Source organism: Denticeps clupeoides, chromosome 19 (assembly GCF_900700375.1).
Source record: "Denticeps clupeoides chromosome 19, fDenClu1.1, whole genome shotgun sequence".
NCBI lineage: Eukaryota > Metazoa > Chordata > Actinopteri > Clupeiformes > Denticipitidae > Denticeps > Denticeps clupeoides.
The window spans coordinates 2,671,852-2,699,435 of NC_041725.1; the positions used below are offsets into that span (position 1 = coordinate 2,671,852).

At 43.0% G+C, this 27,584-nt stretch overlaps 1 protein-coding gene across 9 annotated transcripts; it reads left to right on the forward strand.

Annotated features, from left to right (window-relative positions):
• Window positions 1-3,395: 3,395 nt before the first annotated feature.
• Window positions 3,396-27,584, forward strand: agfg1a (ArfGAP with FG repeats 1a). Of its 9 annotated transcripts, none has more exons than XM_028961264.1 (15): window positions 3,396-3,682; window positions 10,742-10,835; window positions 17,451-17,566; window positions 17,990-18,152; window positions 18,605-18,770; window positions 19,534-19,635; window positions 21,142-21,213; window positions 22,097-22,297; window positions 23,733-23,910; window positions 24,053-24,132; window positions 24,219-24,311; window positions 24,590-24,637; window positions 26,208-26,357; window positions 26,668-26,753; window positions 26,860-27,584. In XM_028961264.1, exons 1-15 carry the CDS (start codon window positions 3,516-3,518, stop codon window positions 26,917-26,919), a joined length of 1,776 nt encoding a protein of 591 aa, XP_028817097.1. In that variant the 5' UTR covers window positions 3,396-3,515; the 3' UTR covers window positions 26,920-27,584. The 9 variants fall into 9 exon arrangements, with proteins under 9 accessions (XP_028817097.1, XP_028817098.1, XP_028817099.1 ...); XM_028961265.1 differs by having other exon boundaries at window positions 19,537-19,635; XM_028961272.1 differs by having other exon boundaries at window positions 3,512-3,644.

Here is a 27,584-nt window from a genome sequence, read left to right on the forward strand (position 1 = left end):
AGCAACTAGATGCCTGGGACTGAGACCCCCACACACGGCAAGGAACTCAATCTGGAATTAATGAATTTTAACAATTATTTATGATCACCAAACACAGTTTTCATGGGTTTCTGATCTATTTCTTCAGAAATATTCTCCTGTAGAAAAATATCAGCCCTTAGATATCTGACGTACAGTTGATATTCATTATAGGTCTGCAGTAAAACATGAAAGAGTGAAACTGCAGACAGGAAGTAAACACATTTGCTGCTTGTGGACAGGGTTTCCACCAGTCAGGATTTAGTGTTGCAACCCCCATGTTGACTGAATAATGGAACAACAATTTTGTATGTTGAACCAGATTTTAGCTATAGAGTCTGAGTTATACTTGACATAGTGTAGCATCTTTCATTCTTGAGTCGGAGACCAAACTCATTCAGCTCATGGCCTATTCAACCTCCTGCCCTCTGGGAGGCGTTACAGGTCCATCAGGACCAGGACAGACAATATGCAGAAACAGTTGCTGTTTGCCACAATCTCTCTCTCTCTCTCTCTCTCTCTCTCTCTCTCTCTCTCTCTATATATATATATATATATATATATTTATATTCTATACACAAACTGTGCGTTAGTATTGTCCATAACTTTATGCCTAGTCTCTACCATGTGCATACTGTGTATGATGTCTGTATTGCCTTCTGTATGGCACTGACTACCGTCTCCTGTCTGTATCTGTCTGTTTGCACCGTTAAGTAACCCCTATAATTTATATGTTGGATCCTGCTTCAGTGCAATGACAAAAAGGCATAACTAATAACTATTTCTGGCACAGTAACAGAATCCTTGTCCCGTTTTTATTTGTGATTAACATATAAGAAGATGAAGGTGGTCATCTTTCATTTGTCTGGCACCAAAACTATGACAGAGACAAGTGTAGGAAAGTGATGATGAGGTGATGTGGTTGATATTTTTATTTGCAAAATCTGTAATTTACTGCAATTTGTTTTGGTTTTCTTCATTTTTGAATAGATGGACCGCGTGTGAAATGGTCCTGTGTGGGGTTAAATAGTCTCACCTGGTCATCAGGGATACACAGGTGCTTCACGGACACTCTGCACACTCTGCAAGCACCTCAGCAGCCGCGTTAACGCCACGCATGAGAGGGGTCATGTGACCTGGCCTTAAAACTCCTTCACTGTCCTTCGGCACCTATATGGAGGGATTGTCCCTGGCATCCGTGTCCAATTTCAGACCCACACAGCCACGTTAATTTACTATAGCTTTACATATTTGAAATTATTTAATTTTATAATAATAATCACAACGAATGTTAAATGAATGTGTGAGTATACTATTTTGGAGTTTGTTTTTATTCAGCTGCACATTAAAATCCCACAAAAAAAGCTCCACAAATGCTCCACTTATTTGGCCTGTGTCACGTCATAGAGGTGATTACTGGCTGCTCCTCTGATTCAACAGGAAATTGCAAGAGACCTCCAGCATTAATGATGAAATCCTGAAATTTATCAGAACTGCTAGAACCTGTCTCTCTTATTAAGTACTTAGTAGGTCGTGGATGCTTTTAAAAGCCGGTGACTCTTCATTTGATGTCTGCTTCTCAATCCTTTGAGTGAAATCTATTATATATCATATATATTTGCTCTGTTTTGACATTTCCAGTGAACTGTAGAACATCACAATATGTACAGTATCACAATATATCATAATATAAATGTATTGTGACCTGTGTATCATGATAGATATCAAATTGAGAGATCCTTGCCAATACACATCACTAGTGAATGTTCTTGAGTGTCCCAGACTTGAATCCGGTTGATTCAAGTCTGGACAGATCTTAAAATGGCTGTGCACCGACGCTTCCCATCCAACCTGATGGAGACTGAGAGGTGCTGTATAGAGGAATGGGCCAAACTGGCAAAGGATAGGTATGCCAAACTTGTGGCATCACATTAAATAAGACTTGAGGCTGTAATTGCTGCCAAAGGTGTACTGACAAAGTATTGAGCAAAGGCTGTGAATACTTATGGGGCATATGGGGTTTCTCATTTGTTTTTTATTTCTAATAAATTTGCCAAAACCTCAAGTAAATTTTTTTCTCGTTGTCATTATGGGTTGTTGTGTGTAAAATTCTGAGGGGAAAAATGTATCCATTTAGGAATAAAGCTGTATATAACAAAAGTGATGCACTGTATATCAAACTGTCCAGTTGGTGACTGCAATTCTACTGAACCTGTTTGGCTGCAAATGAAGGTGACAGCAGGTGCACTGGAGATACAACAGCAAGATAGCAACAGATACTTGGTCTTCCCTTCTAGTTTTGCATTTTGCTGGTATCCTTGTCACTGGTGATGGGGAGGGGTGTTCACTTGGCATGCATGGTCCAACTCCTCTAGAACAACACATCTACACACGGTAGCAACAGGTTTGCTTTACCTCCAGGCACAGTCTCAAGGGCATAGAAGAGACACCAGGAGATGATCAGCTGGACAGTGGGGCAGTGGTGGCCTAGCGGTTAAGGAGGCGGCCCTATAATCAGAAGGTTGCGGGTTCGAATCCCGATCCGCCAAGGTGCCACTGAGCAAAGCACCGTCCCCACACACTGCTCCCTGGGCGCCTGTCAACCCTGCTCACTCAGGGTGATGGGTTGAACGCAGAGGGCAGATTTCACTGTGTGCACCGTGTGCTGTGCAGCTGTGACAATCACTTAACTTTCACTTGGACAGGACTGTAGAAAATGGCAGAGCTTAAATGTGTCTGGTGGGCTATTTTTCATGGAGGAAAAATAACAACCAATGGGGTGATAATCATGATTTTTTATAGCATGCCTGTCCATAAAGTTTTTTTTTTTCCTTGGTCTCTTCTGAGCCAGAAAAGTTTCCACTGTTGATTTTTTTATTCCTCTGTGATTTAATATTTAGTCTAGTACCATAGTTTACGCACCAGAACCGCTACTGTTTTCATCTCTGCTAACAAAACCTTCAAATATTTCCATTCACCGACTCTGTATTTGTCAGAATAGCTTTGTTTTGGCAGCGGTGACCCTAATTTCAGCTCCCGCTTCTTTACTCCATTTAGTAATGAAAGTTATTATGTCTGCTTAGCATGCTTCATGTACCACGCTAAAGGACAGCTAAAATATAAATACTAAAGTTGAAGTTTGTTCAGTTAAAGTCTTAATGCTACTGTAACGTGTATGGATGCTTATATAATTATAATATATATTTTAAAAGCCTATAATAACTTTGCATCCAGCAAACATATATAGCAAGGACATACAGCGACGCGTCTTGGACTACTTACTAGTTGTGTCGCCGGTAACTACTGTGACCCGCTGTGAACTGGGTCAGTTGTGGGCGGGGCGCGCCGCGTTGTAGGCGGGGCTTGCTCGTTGCTCGCTGTCTCTCTCTCTCTCTGGGCCGCCCGGGTGCTAGTCGGGAAGCCGGCGTTCGCGAAGCGGCCACGGCGCCCGGTCTCAATCCTCAGCAGCTCCTCGCCGGATTCTCCCGACTGCAGCCATGGCGGCGAGCGCGAAGCGAAAGCAGGAGGAGAAGCACCTGAAGCTCCTGCGGGAGATGGCGAGTTCGCCGCCCAACAGAAAGTGCTTCGACTGCGATCAGCGCGGCCCGACCTACGCCGACATGACGGTGGGCTCCTTCGTCTGCACCTCCTGCTCCGGTGTCCTGTAAGCGACCTCCCCGCTCTTTCATTCAAGTCAGTGCGCTTTTCTCTGCCTCCGCAGCCGTCCCCGAACACTTGGTTTTCTGGGTGTGGGGGCGGCGCTGCCTTTCCTGTTAGCTCACCGCGCTAACACGGGGTGGTGAGGCTGCCAGATAGTGAGCCCCGCCAGGCGTGTCTGGTCGAGGGAAGCCCCACGCGTCGCTGCCGCATCCCGACTACCCACCACGGGCAGGCGGCATTACTTCGTGTTCCCTGCCGGCCAGAGTCCGTTCAGGGCGAGCACAAGTGTGACGAAAACTCCCGCCTCGCTGTCAGCAGCGTGTCCAGCCTGTCAGCTGACGTGGTTGTGTAACCCAGCATCTGTATAGCGACAGATTTGGGATTAGCGTTAGATGTTTTCGCCCCTAACGTAACCCCCATCTTAATTTACAACACAGGCCCGGCCGCGACCAAGAAGACGGTGCAAGTGCAACGTTCGTTGTTTTAAGGCTGCGAGCGAACGTTGGGAGAATGTTTCGTTTATTTTGTACGCGGAATCAGCCTGACGCTTCACTGTCAAGTCGAGGCTGAAAAAATTCAATTTGGGTCCAAACATGTCCGTCAGTTTTCATCTGTCTGTCATTTTACTAAAGTTGCTTCATGTTTCTATGTAATATTTCCTCTCTCATTTTCCTTACCTTAGTTTTACCCCCAGAACCAAAACACAATGGGTCCTGGAATCAGACATTCTACGCTTTTTACACCTTTCTGATGAGAACTGGGCCTTCGGGTTTTAATTGTCCATGTTTCCTGTCTGACGTGCTGTTAGCTGTGCTTTATAGCCGGTGTGGCGCCCAACTTATTAATACATGTATATATTTTTATTTTTAAGCGTGAATACAAAGTACATAGCATGTATGGGAAGGTGTATGTGCGTGTATATCAAGCCTTTGTCTTTGAAATGGCCATTTTCACACTCCTTCAAATATGCTACCAGAGATCAAATTCAAACCCCCAGGATTCTATGATAAACCAAAGGCGCTTGTTGAAAAGTCCAAATTTCACAAGTACTGGTGGCAAATTTAAAACATTTTAAATGTGAAGGACCTAGTTTAAATACTTTTCTAGATACGAAATCTCAACGTGGCTCCCCAGAAAACTCTGAGTACTGAGGTTAGTTGCAAAAAGTTTTCAGTCTAAAGGTATTAGGAGTTGGGAGCTAAAATGTGGGATGTTTCCTATTGGGAAGTGCATGAATCTTTTGGAAAAATTTCAGCCAAATCTGAGATAGTGATTGTCATTGTGAAATACTGCAGCACAGCACACGGTGACACAACGAAATGTGTCCTCTGCATTTAACCATCACCCTTGGTGAACAGTGGGCAGCCATGACAGGTGCCCGGGCAGCAGTGTGTGGGAATGGTGCTTTGCTCAGTGGCGCGTTGGGATTCAAACCTTCTGATTACGGGGCCGCTTCCTTAACCGCTAGGCCACTGTATGGGAATGAATGGGAATGACCACATGGTTTCAAGGCCCATCAGAGCCAAGCATTTTATTGTGATGTAATATGCACATCAGTCAGACTACATGCCCTCTAACGCACGTTCTGCGCTGTGGAGTGCGGTCTGGTATGTGTGTATAACACTGTGTACTTATCTAGGTGGTGTGTGTCCAACTCGCTCTTCTAAACCTGGTGTCCTTCTATATGGGACTGAAGTCCAGCTTGTGTCTTACTGCACACCTTGTCCTTGGCTTTGGCTCGGTGCTCAGACGCGGACGGCGACAGTAGCCTGACTGTATAATGTCACCATGCCTGCACAGAGGAGGAGGAGCTTCATATCAAAGCCTACTGACGTCAGGTCCAGAAACATCAAAGAAATAAAACCAAATTCATGTCTTTCTGTTGGTATCTGCTGCAATCAGAGGAGTTCAGAACCAACCACTTATGTTCTGGCGAATTTGTGTTCAAAAAGACACCCACATCTCCAATAAATGGCTGTTAACTGCAGCATTTACTAATAATTTCTTAATAATTATAAAAATAAAAATAAATGAATGTCTCCTGTGTGTCCTGCAGGGCTCTAATATCTCCCCTGGTCAGAAAACACACTGGTAATTGGTTGTTTAATGTAATGTGACACAAACATGTGACACATCATGCCGTAGAGGCTGGGGAGGAAGACTCATGCCCCGAAATCTTGCTCGAGTTGCATGCAGGAGCTGCAGAGTTCAAATTTCACCTGGTCGCGAGTGATGATGAAGATAAACTGCTCTGAATGCCCCATTCAGCAAATGTAAAACACAACTGGTATTGAATAAAGTGTGAGGTATTAAGAACAATGTACATTAAAAACATTTCCTCCATATGACTGCAGGTACTGAGCTGTAATACCTGTACCGTGACCGTGGAATGGAGGTTAGAGGTCATTTATTATGCTAATTACCTGGCAAGGATCAATACGTATTATGATACATGGGTACATGGATACATTTATATTACGATATATTGTGATACTGTACATATTGTAATATTTTACAGTTCACTGAATATAAAAACAGCTGAAATGCTTTCATGGAACAGCTGAAATGTAATTTTCATGGAAAGTGATTGTTTTTATCATTGTGATATAGCACAGCACACAGTGGCAGACAGTGAAATGTCCTCTGGATTTAACCCATCAACTTAGTGAGCAGTGGGACGCCATGAAATGAGCGGGCACTCTACCTTGCTCAAAGGGACCTAAGTGGCACCTTGGCCATTCAGGATTTGAACCCGCAAGCTTTCTTACCTGCCATGCCACTGCTGCCTGTTTCTCTTGTGTGACCCTAGGGCAGGGGTGTCAAACTCGCTGCCCAGAGATCACCCCCAAACGTATCCACGATTATGGACACAAAGTACTGACAACGCACAAACTATAGATCCCACAATGCCGCACTTCAGTCGCCTTGCCGAACGTGATCTTTACACTGCAGCTGAAACTGTACAGGAGCAGTGTCCACGTTGACTGCAAATTCTAAATTCTTTTTATTTTCGTGCTTCAAAATCTCCGTGCGAAACAGTTTGTCAGCCAAGTTGGGATGCATTATGGGATGCAGTCCATGCGTCACATCACTGGGTCTGAACAACAGATCTATACAAAGTGGTCTCACGAGATGCGGCCAAGTTTGACACATGTTCCCTAGGGTGTATTTGCCAGTATCAAAATATAACTTTATTTATATTAGTTGGTCACCAAATGCTGAAATGGTGCAACAGCAATAATAATAGGCCTCCTGGAACCCGTTTTACATTCTAGTGCATCTTTTTCTTTTATATATATTTACTTTTTTGGAACAGGTTCATTTTGTATAAGGACCTCGGCTTTTCCTGTTCCTTTGTATTGAGATTCTATCCCCTCAGGTCTGTTAAACCCAGTTTGACCAGAATAGCTGAGAAGTTGTAGGCTGTTTGCGCTGTGCGTTGTTTGCAGTCTCAGGCCAGTTTAGATCCCCTTCTTCACCACAGATGACACCATTGGAGCATTATTTCTCTTCAATTTTGTGTGATGGAAGATTCAGGAATAGGGCTGCATGGTATAAATGGCAAAAAATGCCATCTTGGAATCCTGGAGGGACTTCATGATAAAATATGAACAATCATAGTGTTACTTAAATATTTTCTGACTATATTTTTTATGTAAACTTTACATCTGAATACAGAAAATGATTATATAAAACATTATAGAACCACTCGCATCATACAAATTCCTGGTATTTTACTGGCCTTATGTGTGTGACCGAAAGTCCACTTTCAGTAGAATTTGCCAGATATTGTTTTATCTGGTATACGGTTATGCTATATGTTGATGACTTTGCTATGGACATATGTTACTCTTTCAAAAACAGTTAATTTTCTAAAGATATAAGTGAGGCCTGAACTGTTTATAAAATCTCTTTACAATCCTTACAGTCTAGCCTTTTTCATTTAAATTTTTTGTTGTAAAATAAATAAAAAAAAGTAGTAGTATATTACTTCACTTCCTGTTGAAGCAATGATGACTGTGTTGTGTGCGTGTTGAATTTGATTGATTTGTTCATGCATGTACCCACTAAAGAGGGAAGAGCTTTTCTGTTTTTGAGTTTCTCCCCTTAAGGGCTGTAATATTACCCAAATCTCACCCTGCTTCACCGCAGCACCATGTGATTGTATATCTCTGCTCGGTTGTGAAGTCTTGTGTTTTAAGCTGTTATTGTGTAATTACTTCTGCTTTCTCTCCAAATATCTTCCTGCTGTGGTGTGAATCTCCGTTGGGATCCTGGCTCCACACACACACACACACACACACACACACACACACACACACACACACAGAGGCATGTATCTGGGTCTTTTTAAATGGTTGCAGTGCGAGCTGGATGCGTTGGGCTGAAGCAGGTCCTTTTACCCTGATCTCATGCTGTGACCTGAAGATGAACAACTGGCCCAGTTCTGCTCTAAAAGAAAATATTTTTTTGCGTTAAATATGGAGAAATTAATTTCGTTCCAGTCCTGTTTGTAGAATATACATACACCATGGTAAATTAAATGGTAAAATTTAAGTGAAACTGAAGTGATTGTCATTGTGAAACACTGCAGCACCGCACACCGTGACACAACAAAATGTGACCTCTGCTTTTAACCATCACCATTGGTGAGCAGTGGCCAGCATTGAAAGGTGCCCGGCGGGCAGTGAGTGTGGACGGTACCTCAGTTGGCAGTTTTGGATTTGAATCCGCAACCTTTTGATTACTTTGCTTTAAAAATGTTTAATACTGGGGTTGCTACTCATATTTACACTTTATGATAATTGGTGAGGTTTTACTCAACCAGTAACAGTCTACACAACACTAATACCAAAATACATTGCAGGCATGGTGATAATTCATACTTTATAATGAAATACTTTTTAGCAGCAATGCGGAACCATCACAAAAATGCTGAATACTGGAGACTTTTATGGGTTGGCTGGCAATTTGGTTGGCCGCCGGTTTAAAGAAGCGGCTGTGCTGACCTTGATAATTATGCTTTGTGTCATTTCTCTTGAGCTGGTCAAATCAGTGGAGTGATGGTAATAAAGCAGAGATCCTAATGTAATAGCAGTATGAAATTTGTTGAATCATTTCCTAATAGTGTCTGGTTCCAAGGTAGCGCAGTGGGAGCAAAATCCCTTTACACACACCTTGAAGTGGATTATCCTACTTACACACGGATCTCGAGCAGAACCCAGACACGCTGCTCTCTGTCAGGATACCGACGTTTCCCCCGACCTTTAAGCTATAGAGATTTTTCCTGGGGTCCCTGGTAAACTGCCGTTATCACGTGCTGTTCACACACACGTCATATTCAGCCTCACTACGTGCACGGGTCTACTTCAAACCCCGCAACCTCTGTCAAGTCCTGTGTGAATCCACTCGCAGTGCCTTGGTGAATGGAAGTCCTCTTTAACTGGCAAATTTACAGAGATTCATTCATTGGGGGGGGGTGTAGGTATATGAAATTCTGTGAAGTTTGAAGCTGTGATCAGTGTGTTTCCAGTGGTTTCTGTCCTAGATTGCTAGCTGCATGCTAATGAGCGTCACTGACTGCTTCTCTGTGTGGCTGCCGGAGCTCGTTCCGGAACCCTCAGCGTCTTCCCACTGTCTGCAGTAGCTTGTTCACTCGGCCCGGTGGAGGGCGTCCTAGTTAGGCAGAAAAGTAGCTTTGTTGCTATCCGTGTAGATGCGGAAGTCCTATATGTCCTACAAACTATTTTATCCCAACTGCTGAAAGGCCCTCAGGGCTTTTCATGAAAAGAGGCGGGTCACCGCCCGCCTGCGTGCCCGCCTTACAACGCGGAGAGTAGACAGGAACTCTGGGAACTGCCTGCAGTCGTCATTGACACTGTTCTGTGTGAAAAGTGTCCAGTGTCTGTTACATTATCTTCCAACAGGTGACACACTGTGTGTGTGTGTGTGTGTGTGTGTGTGTGTGTGTGTCCCCTTAGTGAGTAGTGGTTCAAAGCAGATACAGTGAATAATTTAGCAGTTTTGTATACTCTTACATTCAAACACTCGTCCACATGTGCCATGTGAGCTGCTTACAATATAACACTCTTTATATGTTTTTACTGAAGGCAGGTTGTACATTTGTGGTCTCGTCACTGTGAAATAAATAAAACGGTGAATACTGCGGGATACTGTGTGCTGTCGCTTTTTCGTGAGTGCACAGAATTGTTCATTGTGATCTGTCTGGCTGGTTTGGTGCAATGGGGATGGTGCTCTGTTTCAGGCTACCGTCTTTGGATAGGCTGTTCTCTGTGCGAATGTGTCGGCAAATAAGGGAAATTTGGCAGCTCATTGGTAGTTCTTGCCAGCATAGAGTATGAGAGACGGAAGACTGATGCAGGGAGGATGAGGCTTGCATTGTTATATCATCCCTATATACAAATTCTGCAGGAAGTGTGGAAATGAGCAGGATGAAGCCATTCACACACACACACACACACACACACACACACACAAAGAAGGTTCATAATTCTGCACTGCAATCTGTAAAAAAAAAAAAAATACAGCTACAAACCCACGTAATTACTTCTTATTAGCTTCACAAAATAATATCAAAATATGTGTAATATGTAAATGCTGCTTTTCTTTTGTCTTTTTATTAAGACGTGAATTCTAGCCCACGTCCCTCAAAGTCTCACTGCTGCCCTTGTCCCACATTCACTGTTGCCTGCAGCTCAGCAGGGTCCAGCCTGGTGAACTGTCAGCTGAGTTGTCGCTGTATTCCTGTTATATTACAGAAATCTCACAACGACCATCAATTTATGATTATTTACACGTTTAAAAAATATGATCTTAATGTGAAAATGTTCCACACCAATGGCAGGTCACCTTCAAGTGAGCAAAAAGCTGGCAGATATTGTGATCACATCTTTCCCTATACAATTTGAGAACACTGGACTGTCAAAATTCATGATCTACACAAGAACGTTTAGAATAAAAATTCTTTAATGGGTTCGATTGTAGTGCCTTATCTGGGATTTTGGGGTCAGCTAATTTTCTCATTCTCCCTCTCTGTCAACAGGCGGGGCCTGAACCCTCCCCACAGAGTGAAGTCCATCTCCATGACGACCTTCACGCAGCAGGAAATCGACTTCCTACAGAAGCACGGGAACGAGGTAAGGCCAGGTGCAAAGCTCCTGGTCTGAGATCAGTTTACACAGTCACTCGGGTTATGCTGTACAGTTTATTTACCCCGCTGGGTGGGGTCACCTGGTGCCTGGACACCTGGAGTAATTAGATGTCACTTTGCCACTGTGTTTCACAACACTCCACCACTGTCGTAAACTCTAAAGATAAAAATAACGAGTTAGGGAGAGATATTTATCTGCTGCTGGTGTGATTTTATTTTGCTGCTGCTAATGGCTCTTTTTAGGCCTGTGCGAAGTGGCATAAAATTCATATATCGGAATAAAATAGTTTTCCATATAATTTGATACGTTTATAGTCATATGTACAAAGTACAGAGCACAATGAAATTCTTACTTGAAGAGCCCTCCAACGCAAAAAGTGAATGTGCATGATTAATTTAAAGTAAAGTGCATAATGTTAAGACCTACAGTTACTGTGTGTAGAATTGCCTGATGGCACTGGGGTAGAAACTGTTCTTGTTGTTGTGTTGTGTGTGTGTGTGTGTGTGTGTGTGTGTGTGTTTGAATTGTCCTGAGTCTCTTGATTGAAGTAAATTTCAATGTTTTTGAAATGGTAACATGTCCAAAGGCACTGCAGCAGACAAATCAACATATAGCATAACCGTATACCAGATCTGGGCCAAGTCACAATGTCACGATGTAAATCTAACCCTAACCCTGGCGCACTTGGAGCACGCCTAATCGACGCGGATCCCATCGTGCAAGTGGGCACTGACACATGAGCTAATAAACCCGGAAGTGGGCTGTGACCAGTGGATTACTTTATTTTATCCATTGCGTCTGCGCTCTCGCCCCAAAACCCAACGGCTCGTGCAACAAGTAGGTACGGTTTCACACAGTAGGTGTGGTTATGCTCCCTGCGACTTGTCATTTTCACGACGAGCTGATATTTCTGCGGTAGGTGAGTATAATCAAAAAATCTCCCGTTGGCCAAATTGATATCAGCCCAAGCTCCCTTTTTACATTTCACTGTGTTTACTTGGTGTCTTTTAGAAAACTTGTGTTTGACAGTAAAATTAAAAAATGCAGGTTAAGGCAGAACAATTCTGACCCAAACCCGGTCTCTAGACTAACTTGTACTGGTTACACTGGTGCGCCTGTCTTAGGGGGGAAATAACCTCAGACTCGCGTACTAAATGAAGCAGTCAGGTGATGTAACACCAAAATCAGGCGGGCCCTGCCCTTCATTATTTTGTGGTTTAGAATACAATATGTTCCTAATATGTGTCTGTTGCTTGGGAGTTTTTTTTTCTTTTCTTTTTTTTTTTTTTTCCCCCAAATTGGCACCTTTGAGAAATTAGGTCATTGTGTGAGTCCTGCAAACTGATAAAAAAAAAATAGAGAGAGAGAAATTTCTTGAGTGAAATCTGGCAGGTTTTTTTTTTTTTTCTGCGTGAACATAATTGGGTTGCTTACAAAACGTAATTTTTTAATGTTGATCAAATAGGCTGAGTCTAGATTTCTTGGCTTTATTAATATGCAGTTATGCTGCCCTGTGCGGATTGAGTACAGTTGTTGAGTACAGGAATTTTGAGAGGAACTAGCCAACCTGACATTTCACTGAAGACCTTGTTAAAGGGGTGACTGAAGTTCACCATTATCACCATAGTGACAACATTTATCCACAGACTTTTTATTGCATCTTGACTGAAGAGCTACAAGCGCTCTGGATTGCTGTCCCTTTTTAGTAAACACCCCATTGGAAGGGCAAACGTGTCCGGGGGAGTCGCTTTCACTGTGGTTCAGTGCGGTCACTGGCTGTCTGCTTCTGCTGGGACAGGATCAAAATCAGTCTGTCTGTCCACAGCAGGGTCTGCATCTGAATTACAAGTTTAGGTTTGATGCCAGACTCTTCAGCCGATTTGCTTACTTTAGCTCCGCACTCCATTTAATGAACTAGGATGTACTACAGTTTGAATATGTGCCTCACACTTTTAAAGGGATGTAATGGTACAATTGGTTTGCTCAGTTGTTCCATTGTAATCACTGTAATCAACCTCTCCTCCATCTTTGTTTGAAGGCACCCACAATAGTGCAGCAATACACAGATATCCCAAACTGCAAAGACTCATTTCAGGCAGGTTACCCTCCCCTGGGCACATGGGATGTTGCACCCCCCCACAGTCATTATATTTCACCCTTACCAAACAGGGATACAAAAGCCAGCCACTGGAGACTCATTTGAGACCATATGTTTCTTGATGCTGGTCCCAAGGCTGGGTAAATATATCAAATAATAATATATTACTTACGATAAAATACATCTAATATTGTATTAGAAAAACGATGCTGCTTCTTAAATATGATGACAGTGGCCTTTAAAAGGTCTTACATTTGGCTTCTTTAAACCTACATATACAACGTCTCTTGAATGCACAATGAAAACACTGCTGTCTTGTGACCATGCTTTTATATTTATTGAGTTTGCGGGCGTCAGGGAGCCGATATAAATATGCGGGAGACTTTCAGAACCTCCGGCAGATTTGGGATGTCTGCAATACCCCACACTGGGGCTGAAGGACCGAAACAACGATCCCCTGACACAACTCCATGTCAGGAAGACTCCTTCGCGTACATGCTGGTTTGGCTGGAGACAGTCAGTGGGCGAGAGACTGGAGCATTGGGGAGGTAGGCAGAAGTGGTGATAGAGCCGACTGGGCAGATCGTAGGCGGATGGCGCCACTCCGGTGAACATATAATATGAGTTCATATAACGTGAATCAGTCCATCTCAGGGGGCATGCAGCAGACTAAATAAAGTTCAGGAAGTGGTTGAAATTTGTAAATGAATCCATCAAAATCGTGAGGCTGGAGAGAGTCACGTGGGAGTTGAGTACCTAGAGATCACTATGTTCAAAGAAATGGCTGTAGCACACGATCGTTTGGAATTATTCAGTCCTCTTTGCGAATCTTTTGCGTCAGATGATGAAACACAAAAATGGGCGCTAAGACAGTCTTGCTCAGGGACACAATGGTAAGAAGTAAGATTTGAACCTGGATCTTCTGGTTCATAGGCGCGTGTCTTACAGTCTAGGCTACTACCACCCATGTGCAGTAATGCTTCAGTTTGTAATACATATAATATAGTGAACACTGAACAGACTTTGCAAAAATCGCATTTAGATGTTTCATTAAAATCGTTCAGCCATACCCCACGCTCTAGCTTTAAACAGGTAGAAGAAAGCCTTACATCATTGTATATTAAACGTTCTAAGCTCTAGGACACTTTCTGGTCCCAGATAAGCCAAGATGATGCTTATTTGCAACATTGAAATGGTGATAAAGGAAGTTAAGATGTTCTTCACAGGGCCAGCAATATCCAAAAAGGAAGACCCTCTCAGGTAGTTGAAGGAAAATGAATTGCATTTTCCCACTCTGTGGCAAGATCTTCTCTTTTACATTTCTTCTACATCTAGCCCATCAGAGCCCCCATCTGGAATATGTTGGAATATGGAATGGTAAGGAATATGTTGAGAAGAGAGCAAGCCTGTCCCGAAATAATGCAATGTTGTAGTATGAATAAACTGTGAAAGAGCCTGAAATTTTTTTCTGCTTCTAATGTGCCTGTCCTCAACATAATTTTTAAATAGCTTTATGCTAAATATAAAAGCTGGTAACTAAATAGGAACCATTTAAAGCCCAATGAGTTAATGACTAATCGATTATAGTCGATGACTAGTCAACTATCAAAATAGTCATTAGTTGCAGCCCCACTTTAAATTTTTTTTAATGATGTCAGGCTTTTCTTAATGGATTTATGAGAAGTCACATGAGTGCAGATGTTTGAGTTGCTGAGGGGGATAGAAAGCAGTATGGCATTATGTCGTTTACAAAGTCTAGGGATAATGATATGATAATATGCTTCGAAAATGTTATTTGCTGGTTCATTTTTAACGCATTGTTCTAAACCAGAATTGATACTGTCCGTTGGTTAGTGTTCTGAGCCACAGCCTTTAGGCCTGCTTTCAACTGCCAGTCACTTCTAAGCATTACAGATTGTGTGTGTGTCAGTCAGAGGACATTATTTCTGGGGTTTCTCGTGTAAAGTGGGAGAGCGCTGCTCAGTGCGTTCTGTCTCGGGGGAGGTGGGAGGAGAAATGAGAAATCGATTGAAGGAATGAGAAAGTGAAAGGAGACTTGCATGAGAGAAGTATGATGTCTGTGCCATGCTGCGCTCCTGTGAGTCTCCGGGGACCGACTGAGTGAAAGATGGAAAGTTATTAGGTTGGAGACATTCCGGGGAGAGTTGTTGTCATGGTTATTTAGTCAGGGTGTCTCTCTGTGTTGTGGTTGGTTGGGTGGTTGGAATCTTCTGGAAGCTGTGCTCCACCACGGCTGCTTCCTTTCGTCTCTTCTCTCCCAGTCTGTTCCTTGTCTCCCACTCATGTTTATCCAAGCGTTTGTGGAGTTACCCTCACAATAATAAGAAACTGAATTTTGTCTTAATTTTTTTTGTCTGTTGTGGTAGGACTGTGCGATAAGCCATAAAATTCATATTGCGATATAAATTGAACCTAATTAATCTGCAGCGATTAGGGATTCACCGATTCCTGGTATCGGCCTCCATACCACATTTTCTAAAGTACTCGTTAAAAGTCCCTCAATACCGGGGACCGATAACACGGTCTGAGAAATGTCTGTTTGAGTGGCGTGTAGGGCGGGGAGAAGGCGAGGTTAGACATGTCAGACGTGTGGAACTATTTCAAAGTGAATGAAGATGACAAATCAATCCAAGTGCTGTGAAAATAACACGGGCAATTATCGAGTACATTGCAATGAGTAACCAGCCACCCTCGGAGGTAGAAAATGTGGGATTCCTGCGTCTCCTCCATGTTCTGGAGCCCAGATATGATGTCCCAAGCCGCCACTACATGACTGACACGGAGCTGCCTAAACTACACGAATCACCACGGATATTTGGACAAGCAGTGTTAGCCCGGTGTCGCTAATTAGCATAACCTCCCAGTTAGTGCTGCACGGTTAATCTAATCGCAATCGTAATTGCGATGTCAGTCTGTGCGATTTCATGAACGCAAAAAACTGCGATTTAAATGATTAGTACATGGATTGGATCGGCAACATATCCGATCCATTCTCTCATTCTCTCAAAGTTTGCGAGCTGAATGAAGTCTCACTTCAGTCGGATATTGCGATAGGCTCTGCTGTGGCGTGAAGCACATACATGTCTATGGAGACAAAGTGCATAAAAATACCTATATTGCGATATGCGATTGCGATATGATAAAGGACACTTGCTTGTGTCAATGAAAAGTCGCATACTAATAGTGAAATGTTTAATTTCAAAGTGAAACATACAAACTACTTATAACAACCTGAAATGCCCAGTGCTTTCAAAATATAATATTCTACAAAATTAAATAAATCACAAAGAACTCTTTTACATTACTGTCGAACGACAAACCCTGGTAAGGCTAAACAACTGTTTTGATTATATTTGGCCATTATAAAATCCCGTATTATAGTTCTTACATTTAACCAAAATTAGTTTGGAGGCTGACTTGAACACAGGTATGCATAGCTTTGCTAGCTTAGCTAAGGTTAAGATTTGTAAACTGAGGTGAATTTCTTTAGGAAACCTTCAAAGTTTGAGAAGTTAACTGAACAGCAAAGAACAGTCTAAATAGTTAATGCCTACGTTTAGCCAAAACGTTGTTTGGAGGCTGACTGGAACACAGGAATGCATAGCTTCGTTAGCTTAGCCTAGCTTAGCTAAGGATAAGACTTATAAAACGGGATTTTATAATGGCCAAATATATTCAAAACAATCGTCCAGCCTTACCTATGAAATGTAATCCCCCGGGATCTGGTTTGGAGCGTACAGCGGTTTGTACAGCCCCAAGCAGCACAAGAGTGAGGCATTTTTATGTACTTCTCTCCATAGACATGTATGTGCTTCACGTCACAGCAGAACCTATTGCAATATGGCGGCGACGTTGACGTACGATGCAGCGCGTCATGCGGCGTCTAACCATATGTCTCCGAATCGAAAGTCATGTGACCAAACACGTCACATCCGACTGAAGTGAGACTTCAGTCAGCTCGCAAACTTTGAGAGAATGAGAGAATGGATCGGATATGTTGCCGATCCAATCCATGTACTAATCCTTTAAATCGCAGCTTTTTGCGTTCATGTAATCGCACAGACTGACATCGCGATTACTATTGCAATTAGATTAATCGTGCAGCACTACTATAAATGTAAATGTGATCGAGTTAGTTACTTTCAGTCTGCTTTCTGTGTGTGATCATTTGAACAAGGGAAAAGTGAGATGTTAGTTTTGTCTCTGTAAGAAGGTCCTTCTTTCTTTCACGCCCATGGGGGACGCGTTGCCCTGCCATAGTGGCTCTGTTCCGTTTGTCCCATATTCCTGCGTTCTGGCTCAGTAGCACATCAGCATCTTGAGAGGTTTCAGATTTCGTCTGCGAGCAGTGACCTAGTTGCCAGCAGCGAATTGGACAGCTTAATTATTAATGCTGCATATGTGTGCCTTTTATTCGTTCTTTCCTTCTGTCTTTCTTTCTCTCCAATTAATTAATTAATGAAATGTTTCTCCTCCTACAGGTGTGCAAACAGATATGGCTGGGGCTCTACGATGACAGGACCTCGGCAGTACCGGATTTCCGGGAGCCTCAGAAAGTGAAGGAGTTCCTGCAGGAGAAATATGAGAAGAAGAGATGGTGAGAGCTCCAGCCGGCGGGAACAGAGGGATTTGAACTGGATCATTTGTTTTAGGATCAACCAACAGATTCTGTTCCATTTTCACTTTATGGTGTCACTTCCATCTAATACTGCAATGCCTCTTCTGACGCAAGCCTATAGTTCATTATTTTAATATCAACTGAAATTCTTAATCATGTAGTTGTTACTGTTGATATCTTAATTCTTTTATGATACTGGTCATGTTACATTTTTCAAACAACCTTTATTAGTAATTGAGGTCTATCCTGGAGGAGTGATTAAATATTTCATATTATGGGAACACCCTGCAGGAGGGAATTCTGGCAACATTTTCCATACCCTTCAGCTGAAAGTCCCACATTCTTCTTTTCTTCTACTCCGTTCTGTGGTAATGAGACTATATCTCGCTCTGTCACTGACAGGTTTGTTCCTCCAGAGCAGGCGAAGGTTGTGGCCTCAGTTCATGCCTCTATCTCCGGCTCTTCGGCCAGCAGCACCAGCAGCACCCCAGAGGTTCGGCCACTCAAGGCCCTGCTGGGAGATTCAGCACCAGTCCTGCACTTCAATAAGGCAACACCCAGCCAGGTACATGGTTACTGTCAATGAAGTGACACCTTTTATTATATACGTAAGAATGCATAGTGTTATGTTAAAACTCTATGTAGATTTTTCGAACCAGACACAAAGCTGCTGATTAAGCTGAACCAGCAAGATTCCCACGTCAAGCTGTAATCGAGCCTAAAAAGTTAGACCCGGCCCGAGCTCGACCCAACAAGTATGAGCACTAGACTAAGTATGAAAGGAAATGTGCAGGGAAACGAGCGGGTTTAAGAACTCTGTTTTTAAAGCCTCCGTTTCACCTCCCCAGCATCCATTTTCAGCAGATAATTAAAACACATCTCTCACTAACTTGTCTCAGATGATCAAGGCAACACTGTAATTTCATTCCCTGCTTTTCTGCAGATTCCCATTCAAGAGTTACACCTGTTTTCAGACTGTCCTCATTCACTTTTGTGCTGTTTTTGTGTCTCTCTCAGTCTCCTGTATCCAGCCGTGCCCAGCAGATGAACCAGCAGTTTCAGGAGAAAAAGTTTGACCTCCTCAGTGACCTGGGTGGAGACATATTTGCAGCCCTGCCTACTCAGACCTCAAACTCTGTCTCAGCTAGTTTTGCTAACTTTGCACATTTCAACAGTCATCCAGGTACTTCCATAGTGTACACACACACACACACACACACACACACATTCACTAATCAGTGACATCATGTATATGCTTATACAGTGGGTTTCAAAAGTATTCGGCCCCCTCAAACTTTTCCACATTTTGTCACATTACAGCCACAAACATAAATCTATTTTATTGGAATTCCACGTGAAAGACCAATACAATGTGGTGTACACTTGAGAAGTAGAAAGAAAATCATACATGATTCCTAACATTTTTTACAAATAAATAACTGTGGCTGTAATGTGACTAAATGTGGAAAAGTTCAAGGGGGCCCAATACTTTTGCAACGCACAGTGTGTGTGTGTGTGTGTGTGTGTGTGTGTGTGTGTGTGTGTGTGTGTGTGTGTGTGTGTGTGTGTCAGAGGCCCTTTGTTCTTCTGTTTTATAGACTCCTGAAGCCCGTTGTACATAGTCTCTGCTACAGGGACTATGGCTGCTAGCAAACCTTCAATTCAATTATTCTAATGGGCTTGTTAATCTTGTTAAAGTGGCATTAGCAAACACTCCCCATGTGCATGATGGGTTGTACAGCTACTCACATATAGTTTTTTTTTTCTTTTCAATGAATGAACATATTCATAAATATGGGCTTTTCAAACTCTGCTTTTTGGTTTGCTTTTCATGTACATAGCAACCACCAGTCATCAGTCAGTCATTGGTGTGTGTATCTGCATATCTTCAGTCATGCTCCATCAGTCCTATGTTGTTTTTTTTTTCTTTACTCCCCTGGTCTCAGCAGCACAGAATACTAATGCTAACACAGACTTTGCAAACTTCGATGCATTTGAGAATTCTGCTGCTGCAGCCCCTGCCCAGTTGTCCTCTGCACCCCCTTCAGGTACCCTACTCACTCACAGACGCACTCTCAGATATTCAGAAACATGTAGTGTGGTACAAAATACCACTGTGCCCCACATTTTTAAATACTACACATAATCACACACACATGCATTCTTTAACAGAATCATACACATTCCCCTCTACCATAACATTTTAGGGTGTGTGTGTGTTTCCTGTACAAGCCCATACTACTTCACTTTTCAATTCTATTTATTCTGTCACTGCTCTGTTTCCCCCTCCTGTCCTGGCCCACTTTCCCTCTCCCCTGGCTGCTCAGATGAGTGTCATTCAGCCCTCCAGGGCTGCTCTCTCCAAAGCTGCCATTGTGTTAGGAGCTGATGAAGTCATTGGTTTTCTGATTTAGAAATGAAGAGCAGGGGCCGTCATACCTGGGAAGAGGCTCTTCTTTAATGTCTCAGGGTAGCTTTTTAAAATGTTCTAGTACCAAATGTTGGCTTCTCCCGTTAGGGGTCGCCACAGCAGACCGACTGGTCCGGTTGTCTGCACAAAGATTTACCCGGCTGGGGACCAGCACCAAGAAACACACGGTCAAGTTATGGAAGTCATGTAGTTCCTGTAAGACTGTGGAAATGTACTTCTACAAGTTTAAAACTTCAGAGAACATATGGTCATGAAAATTAGCATTGGAGTAATTGAAAAGTTATGGAAAATACTAAAAATGTGTAAGAACCCTGGTTTATGTTAACGGACTCGTGGACCTAAAAGGCATTATGTAGGCTTACTATAAGCCTCTGTCCCACGCCGGAATCACTATCACGTCAAATAGAGACATGGTTGCAGTCGTGTTGTTTTCTCGTCCAAGTTCTGTCATGTGACTGATCTTTCTATCTGATTGCCCCGGACAGACATACTGTACTGCAGCTGTAGGGCAGTGATTGTGAACATCACCAGTCCAATTCAAATTAGTCCCATCACTTTCATACTCCTGGTGTCCTGAAATCAGACCTTAGAAATCTTAGAAATCAGACCTTTCCTGTTTTCTGCATGGTTACACTCAACAGGAATCACAATTCAGATGAAAGAAAGACTATTTTGTCTTTTTGTCATCAAGGTGCAACAAGCATCACTGAACATTAAACCATCTTAATGTCGTATTAAACACCATCTTTACAGGGTTCTATTTATCTAGTCACTTTTTTGGACTTTTAATCCAGATTATTGTATGTCAGGTGTGCTCATTTCTGTCCCTGACACTATAGAGAAAATTACATGAAATAGAGGGAATCCCCATTTTCTCTGACGTGAATTAAAGCATTTTTAAGGCTCTGGATTTGCGGGAGTTTCTGTCTGGTCTGTGATCTTCAGCAGGCTGGAGGTTTATATGTTGTGTGTGTCATTTATCATGATTCATGATTCGCTGTGTGGCTTGGCACACCTTTTTTTTCCTTTTCTTTTCTAATGACTTTGCATTTTTCCGCTTCTTCTTTTGTTTTCTGTTCTGTTTTCTGCCTATTTTTGTGTCTATGCTGGTCACTGTCTGCAGCATTCAGTGTGCTCTCATCCAGCCGCAGTGTTGGGGAGTTCAGCTCCGCACTGCCCTCTGTGGCCATATACAGTAAGTCTTACTGTATGTTTGTGTGCGTTTGTGTTGTTTGTGTTTTTTATATTTATGCATTTCTTCTGTGTTACATTTTAACAGCACAGTTGACCCCATTGGGAATAATTCCATTAGTGTCCGTTGTTCTGTGTGTGAGGATCCGCCCCGTCATGCTTCAGGGTGATAAACTTTATCTGAGGGCATCTTATGTATCTGTGTTACACCCCCAGACGACAAGTGTAGGTTTATCACATCGTTTAACAAGGATTAATAAAAACTCTTAATGTTTAGCTAATAAACATCTATTGAGCTGTTTCAATCATTTTTGAAGTGAAAACGTGGTAGTTTTTGATGTCCAAATGACTGTCCTTTTGAATCATTAGTTTTTGTCATATGTTTGTGCAGACAGATTCAGTCCATCAAATCTGAAATAAATGCTGCTTTTTCTTTTTCTGGGGGTGGTGTTTTATATTCTGTAGCAGATGCAACGCGTTACTGTGACCCAGATCCTTATTTAACCCGGCAACAAAGCAAATTTAAAGTTGCTGAATGCCTGACTCATAAATTCAAGTTGCAGTGAAGCACCTACAGGAATAAAAAGGACAGCGTCGTTAAATATACAATTAAACGCAGGGCTTTTTCTTTACTTCACTGCCTTTACTGCTCTTCCATTTCGAAGAGCACACGCAGTATCACGTTTAATGTTTACTCACTCAATCATCTATTTTAGCTGTGAGCTATGAGCTGGTGAGGACTTGAGTAATGTGGTGAAATTGTGTGTGTGTGTGTGTGTTACACCTGTCTCACGTCAGTTGCAGAATCTGGTTCTCTATATTTAGACTGGACCTGCCCTCATTTCTAGTGTTAAAATCAATCTCTCTCTTTCTCTCTCTCTACTCAGGTAGCACATCTGGATTAGCTAATGCTAATTTTGCCAATTTTGACAACTTCCCGAAATCGTGCAGTGCAGACTTTGGTACCCTGGGTAGTTTGTCTGGAGGCGGGGCCAAGTCTGCCGCAGATAGCGCCGCTTTTGCAGCTGACCGATACGCAGCGCTGGCGGACCTGGACAACATCTTCAGCTCTACCAAGACTGAGCAAGGTAGCAGTGAACCATCAAAGGAGCTGTACTACACCATATTCCTGTCATTTTCAGGGGTCAAATCCTCTTTTATAAAGGAACTCTGTCAGTCCTAGTGATATGAATTAACAGACTGCCTAGTCATCATAAGAAATAGCTTTGCAATATTTTGGTAAAAACTTTAATACATTCTGTCTATTAGTTATTTAGATAATCAGAACTCCCATATTACTCATATATTTCTATGAGCGATTAAGAACAACTATGCTTCTGAAAGTCCCCCCCTTTCACTTAATGAGATTACTTAACAATAATACGAGTAGCCTGTCTATGGTCCTGCAGTGGCTACAAATGGTGGTTTGGTGATTTCGCTGTTCAGAGAGCGGCAGCTTGGATGATCAGATCTGGAATTTGTCCCCTTATGTAATCATAAGGGGAGAAGTTACCTCCCATTTCTCATGCTTTGTCCGCCCTGAGAATTTCCCACTCCGCCCCTAAAACATTATCTCCGCCAATGGTCATGGCTTCCAAACATGCAAAGGATTGCAGTTGCTCAGTGATTGGATGCAAAATGAGCACAAATGTATTTATTTATTTATTTATTTTTTGTTCTGTCACGTTAATTTTATTTTTTCTAGAAAAACGCTGACACTACTTCCTGTCTAAGCATTGGTGAATGGTTATGATATGGTTATGATGGTGAATGGTCATTTCCGCCCTCTCCTCCTGTAGCATTTAAGGCTACAGACACCTAAACTGGGGGAATCATGGGAAAATCACATTATGGGACTGGCTCAAAGTGGCTGTAATTCTGCGCAAAGGCTGAATTTCGGAAAGAGACTTCAGAGACAGTATTAGGGGACCAACAAGACCAATATAAAAGCAAAACAAATTCATGTCAGGGGACTTTTAAATATAGTTTTTGGTGTAATCATCAAACTCTTTCATGAAGATTATTATTTTTGACCGTCCAAATACATGGACATGTAGTTGACTGGATATTTTGCAAGGAATTACCATTAAATTATTATTTAATGTTTCCATTACTATTACTGTTACACGATGTGTTCCTGTGACTGGATGTCCTGTGAAATGTCTCAGCCTTTGTTCAAACGTGAATTTAATTTAAAATTGTGGCCTCTGTTGAACTGTGACTTCTTTCTTGTAGAAGCAGAGCAGCTGTTTAAAATAGGCCTTAAAAGTTTATCATTTGAAGAAGTAAAATGTCTCTGGGGACTTGCAGATTTTATCCACTGCTAGGATAGTGTGGCCAAGTTACATTGTGTACCAATTAAACATGATTTACTTTTCAGTACCTGAATGAATTAAGCTTATGTTTTAATTGTAAAATTGGGGTTCTGTATATTTAGATCACCTATTTGTCTCTTGAATCCAGCACAGGGTGACCTTGAGCTGCGCTGCCCTAACTGTCCGTGTTTGTGAATGAACGTTGCAGGTGGTTCGGGTCCCAGTGGGGTGAGTTCTGCACCTTTATCAGCCAGTGTAGGACCCCCGCATGTGAAGACTGGGGGGCTGGGTGGTGACCGCTACGCTGCTCTGGCTGCACTCGACAATGTCTTCAGCTCATCTGCACCCCCAACTAGTGGCTTCAGCACCATCAGCTCAGCGCAGGGGTAGGTCAAGGGCATGGCATTTCTGTCTGATTCACTGATTGATGGACACTTTAGCTTTAATTGACGCTTTTTCTTCAATGATTCGGAATTGCTAATTAAAGGAAAATCTCACCGGTTGTTGTTTGTTGCCATCTGTCTGTAGGACCGTGTTTGGTGCAGTCACTGGTGTCTCCCCAGCCCAGCCTCAGCAGTCATTACCCAGCATGCAGCAGGGCTTTGCAGGTACGTCCTAATGGAACACCTTTTGCCTACAATTAACATTGCTCCATCAAGGTATTATTTAGTATTTATTTGTTCATTTCTTGAAGGTTCATCAACAAACCCATTTGTTGCCACGGCAGCAGCTCCCACCAGTAATCCGTTCCAATCCAATGGGAGAGGAGCAGCGGTAGCTGCGGCAGGTGGGTCCAGTTGAGTTTTAGATCCTAAACACTAATTCAGCATGTTGTAATTTATTCATCTTTCATACTAACACACAGACATTTTAACGTTCAATGAATAAAGTGTTGAATTTAAACGTTTGAAGTGATGATAGCTAGAGCGTACACACGCATTAACACCCTACAGCACTGCATAATCATAATCATTTACACACCATCTGCACACGTGTGGTGTGTGAGAGAGAGAGCAAGAGATGCACTCACAGTTCTGTCTGGTTGTTTTTTGCCGCATGAGGCAGGCCTGATAGGAGCCCTTTATGGGCAGGGCGTCCTACAAGAACATTCTGGTAGGTGTCCTTCCCCCCTTCCTCTCTTTTCTTTCTGGCTTGGCTGTATTTGTGCTTCTAGACGCCACAGGACAGTTCCTTTGTGCATGTGTTGACCTTTAACTTTAATGCCACAGCAGCACCACTTCAGCACAGGGTTGTGATGGGAATGCTTACTTTCCCACCCAGTCTTGTTCCAGAGTGGTGTGGCTTTGCCCTTTTTTGCTGATCCTGGATCTCAGAATCGCTTAGAATAAGGTTCATGGATCAGCAGCTAGGAGCTCTGAGCCTGACTGGCTGCTTTCTAGTTTACATTGCTGTCTTTTCAAAATGTTCCAAAAAATTCCACCAAGCTCAGTTTGACAATTCTTGCCCTGTGGTGGGTGTCTTCCTCATTAGCTTGAGTCTTGTCCCCCTGGGCTGAGCTTTTGCTCTTACGAAGCATCTGGGAGCAGGAGTGCTGTTTTTTGTATGGTATATGATTACATGCCTAAAGATCAGTACATCTGCTGCGGGAGGGTGGAGCAGTTCAGGTTTCCCCATCGACTGCTTACAGTGTTGCTGAATCAGGAGGGACTGGCGATTTCTGGCTGTCGATGTGGTTTGAAGGTGAGGTTTGGACAGTTGAGGGACTAGCCCTTCGTACAGAATGTTGATGTGAGATGTAACTCATGTGCTCACATTGTATACTATTATAGTATAGTATACCTTTAGGAAGGAGGTTGAAGTCGAACCGAAATCACGATTTTGCAACCCCAGACTCTACTCCATTGGTTAATGTCAGGGTTGCTGTGGAAAATATGCTGGGTTGGCTGGAGACAGTCAGTGAGGAGTGCTGGTGACCCACTGGGGCGTTGGGGTTGCAGGCAGAAGACGCTGGGATGGGGAGAACGGGACCGGGGCGAATGCAGCTGAAATGGCAGAGTGTGGGCAGGTGACGCTCTGTCTGTCCGAGGGATTCGCTTCGCCCGCCGCGAGGTCCACCTTTCCTCTCAAAAATCTGCGAGTGCCATTCAGGTGGGGCAGTGGTGGCCTAGCAGTTAAGGAAGTGGCCCGTAATCAGAAGGTTGCTGGTTCGAATCCCGATCCGCCAAGGTGCCACTGAGGTCATGGCTGCCCACTGCTCACCAAGGGTGATGGTTAAAAGCAGAGGACACATTTCTTTTTGTCACCCTGTGTTGTACTGTGTATCACAATGACAATCACTTCACTTTCTCAATTTCAGGGGTGGTAAAACGATGATGTAGTGTTGTAGATCTCTGGGTATGCTTATGAGTACCGCGTTGAACAAACTCACTCATGTGTCAGATCGCGGGTGATTGTTGTATCCCTCTGTCCAGGATACTGAGCACAGTGAACAGCAGGTGGCTGTGCACTTTGGATTTGACATGCTTGTGTGTGTTGCTACATTTACATTTTTTTAATAGACGCCCTTATCCACAGCGACTTACAATCAGTAGTGACAGTTAAGTGTCTTGTGGGGTTTGAACCTGTGACTTTGTGGTCTTCTGGTTTATATGTGAGTGTTTTGTCCACCAAACTACCACCCCTGCTATTTGTAGTCTGTGTTCATCTTTCTGCTTGTGTGCAGCTTCATTTGGTCCAGGATCCATGAGTATGCCAGCAGGATTTGGGAGCACAACTGCCTACAACCTGCCCAGCAGCTACAGTGGAAACTTCCACCAGCCCTTCCCAGGACAAGCCTTCCCGCAAACACAGGCCTACCCTGAGCAACCCAATGGTGTGTGTGTGTGTGTGTGTGTGTGTGTGTGTGTGTGTGTGTGTGTGTGTGTGTGTGTGTGTGTGTGTGTGTGTGTGTGAGAGAGAGAGAGAGAGAGAGGTTTGTGTATTGGGCTGGGTGATCTCTCGATAAAAATCTATGTTTTCATGTATTATTTGGAGGTGGTTTGGATAAAAATTTAGCTAAAAAAAAATGTAGATTTAAATTTTGGTTCATATGGGCGATATGCCCTAGTTGTGTACAAGTCTCTTTTCTTCTTTGTATTGTTGTGCTGTGTTGGCGCTCAGTGTTGTTTTTTGCATTGGTACAGGCTTTGCAGCGTTTGCTCAGCCCAAGCCCATGGTAACTCCGTTTGGTCAATCCATGGCGACTCCGGTCGCCAGCAATCCTTTCCTGGTAAGTTGGTACCAAAAAAAAAAAAAAAAAAAGAATGATTGTATGCCACTGGTACAAGCATATTGAATTTAGTTTCTCTCTCTCTCTGACTCTCTCTCTCTCTGAGGCGGGGGCACCTGCTGGACCATACCCAACAGCAAGCTCCTCCACAAACCCCTTCTTATAGCCAGTCGCCACCAGGGGGCACAAACCGCTGCGCCTCTATTCCTTGCACTGTTTTGCTCCACGAGTAGCTTTAAAAACCACAACATTTCTAAAAAAATGCATTTTTGTATTCAATTTCAAGAACAAGGCAACAAACATGAGGGGGAAAAACCCCAAGAAAAACCTAACTGTGATGTGGCTCGCTGCAAATGATCACACGGCACAGTAGCTGCAGAGCCCTGCGTTTAACCTGTGAACTCTGACCTGGTCGCTGACGAACCTTGCCTGTGTGCAAACTGACTGATTCCGCAACTAAGTTATTGCAAAATATCCCACTGTTATGCTGCATTTCTGTACAAGAGACCCCCCCCCCCTCTTTCCTTTAGAAGAGGCCGAATTTTAGCTCTTTATGCATATCAGTATTTGTATATTTAAACCCACCACTGGACAGGGGCCTGGGGCCAGCAACACCAGTTCCACAGGAAGTCTCCGTTTCTCCCCCCCAACTGCTGTCCCCCCAGTGGGGGTCGGCTGGACGCTACAGCCGTCTGGCTTCCCTGAGCTCACAGGAGATCCAGTGACTGAAGGCCACTTGAAATGGGTGTCAGAAATTTAACTTAATGTATAAATATATATATATATATATATTATATACATTATATATATTAAAATGAATTTTAACTAAAA

Bases quoted from the DNA above. Each gene is read 5' to 3' on its own strand.
- agfg1a (XM_028961264.1), top strand. From the start codon at position 3,516: ATGGCGGCGAGCGCGAAGCGAAAGCAGGAGGAGAAGCACCTGAAGCTC. The intron at 10,836-17,450 runs GTAAGGCCAGGT...CTCCTCCTACAG, and splicing joins TACAGAAGCACGGGAACGAG to GTGTGCAAACAGATATGGCT. The intron at 24,312-24,589 runs GTGGGTCCAGTT...CGCATGAGGCAG, and splicing joins AGCAGCGGTAGCTGCGGCAG to GCCTGATAGGAGCCCTTTAT.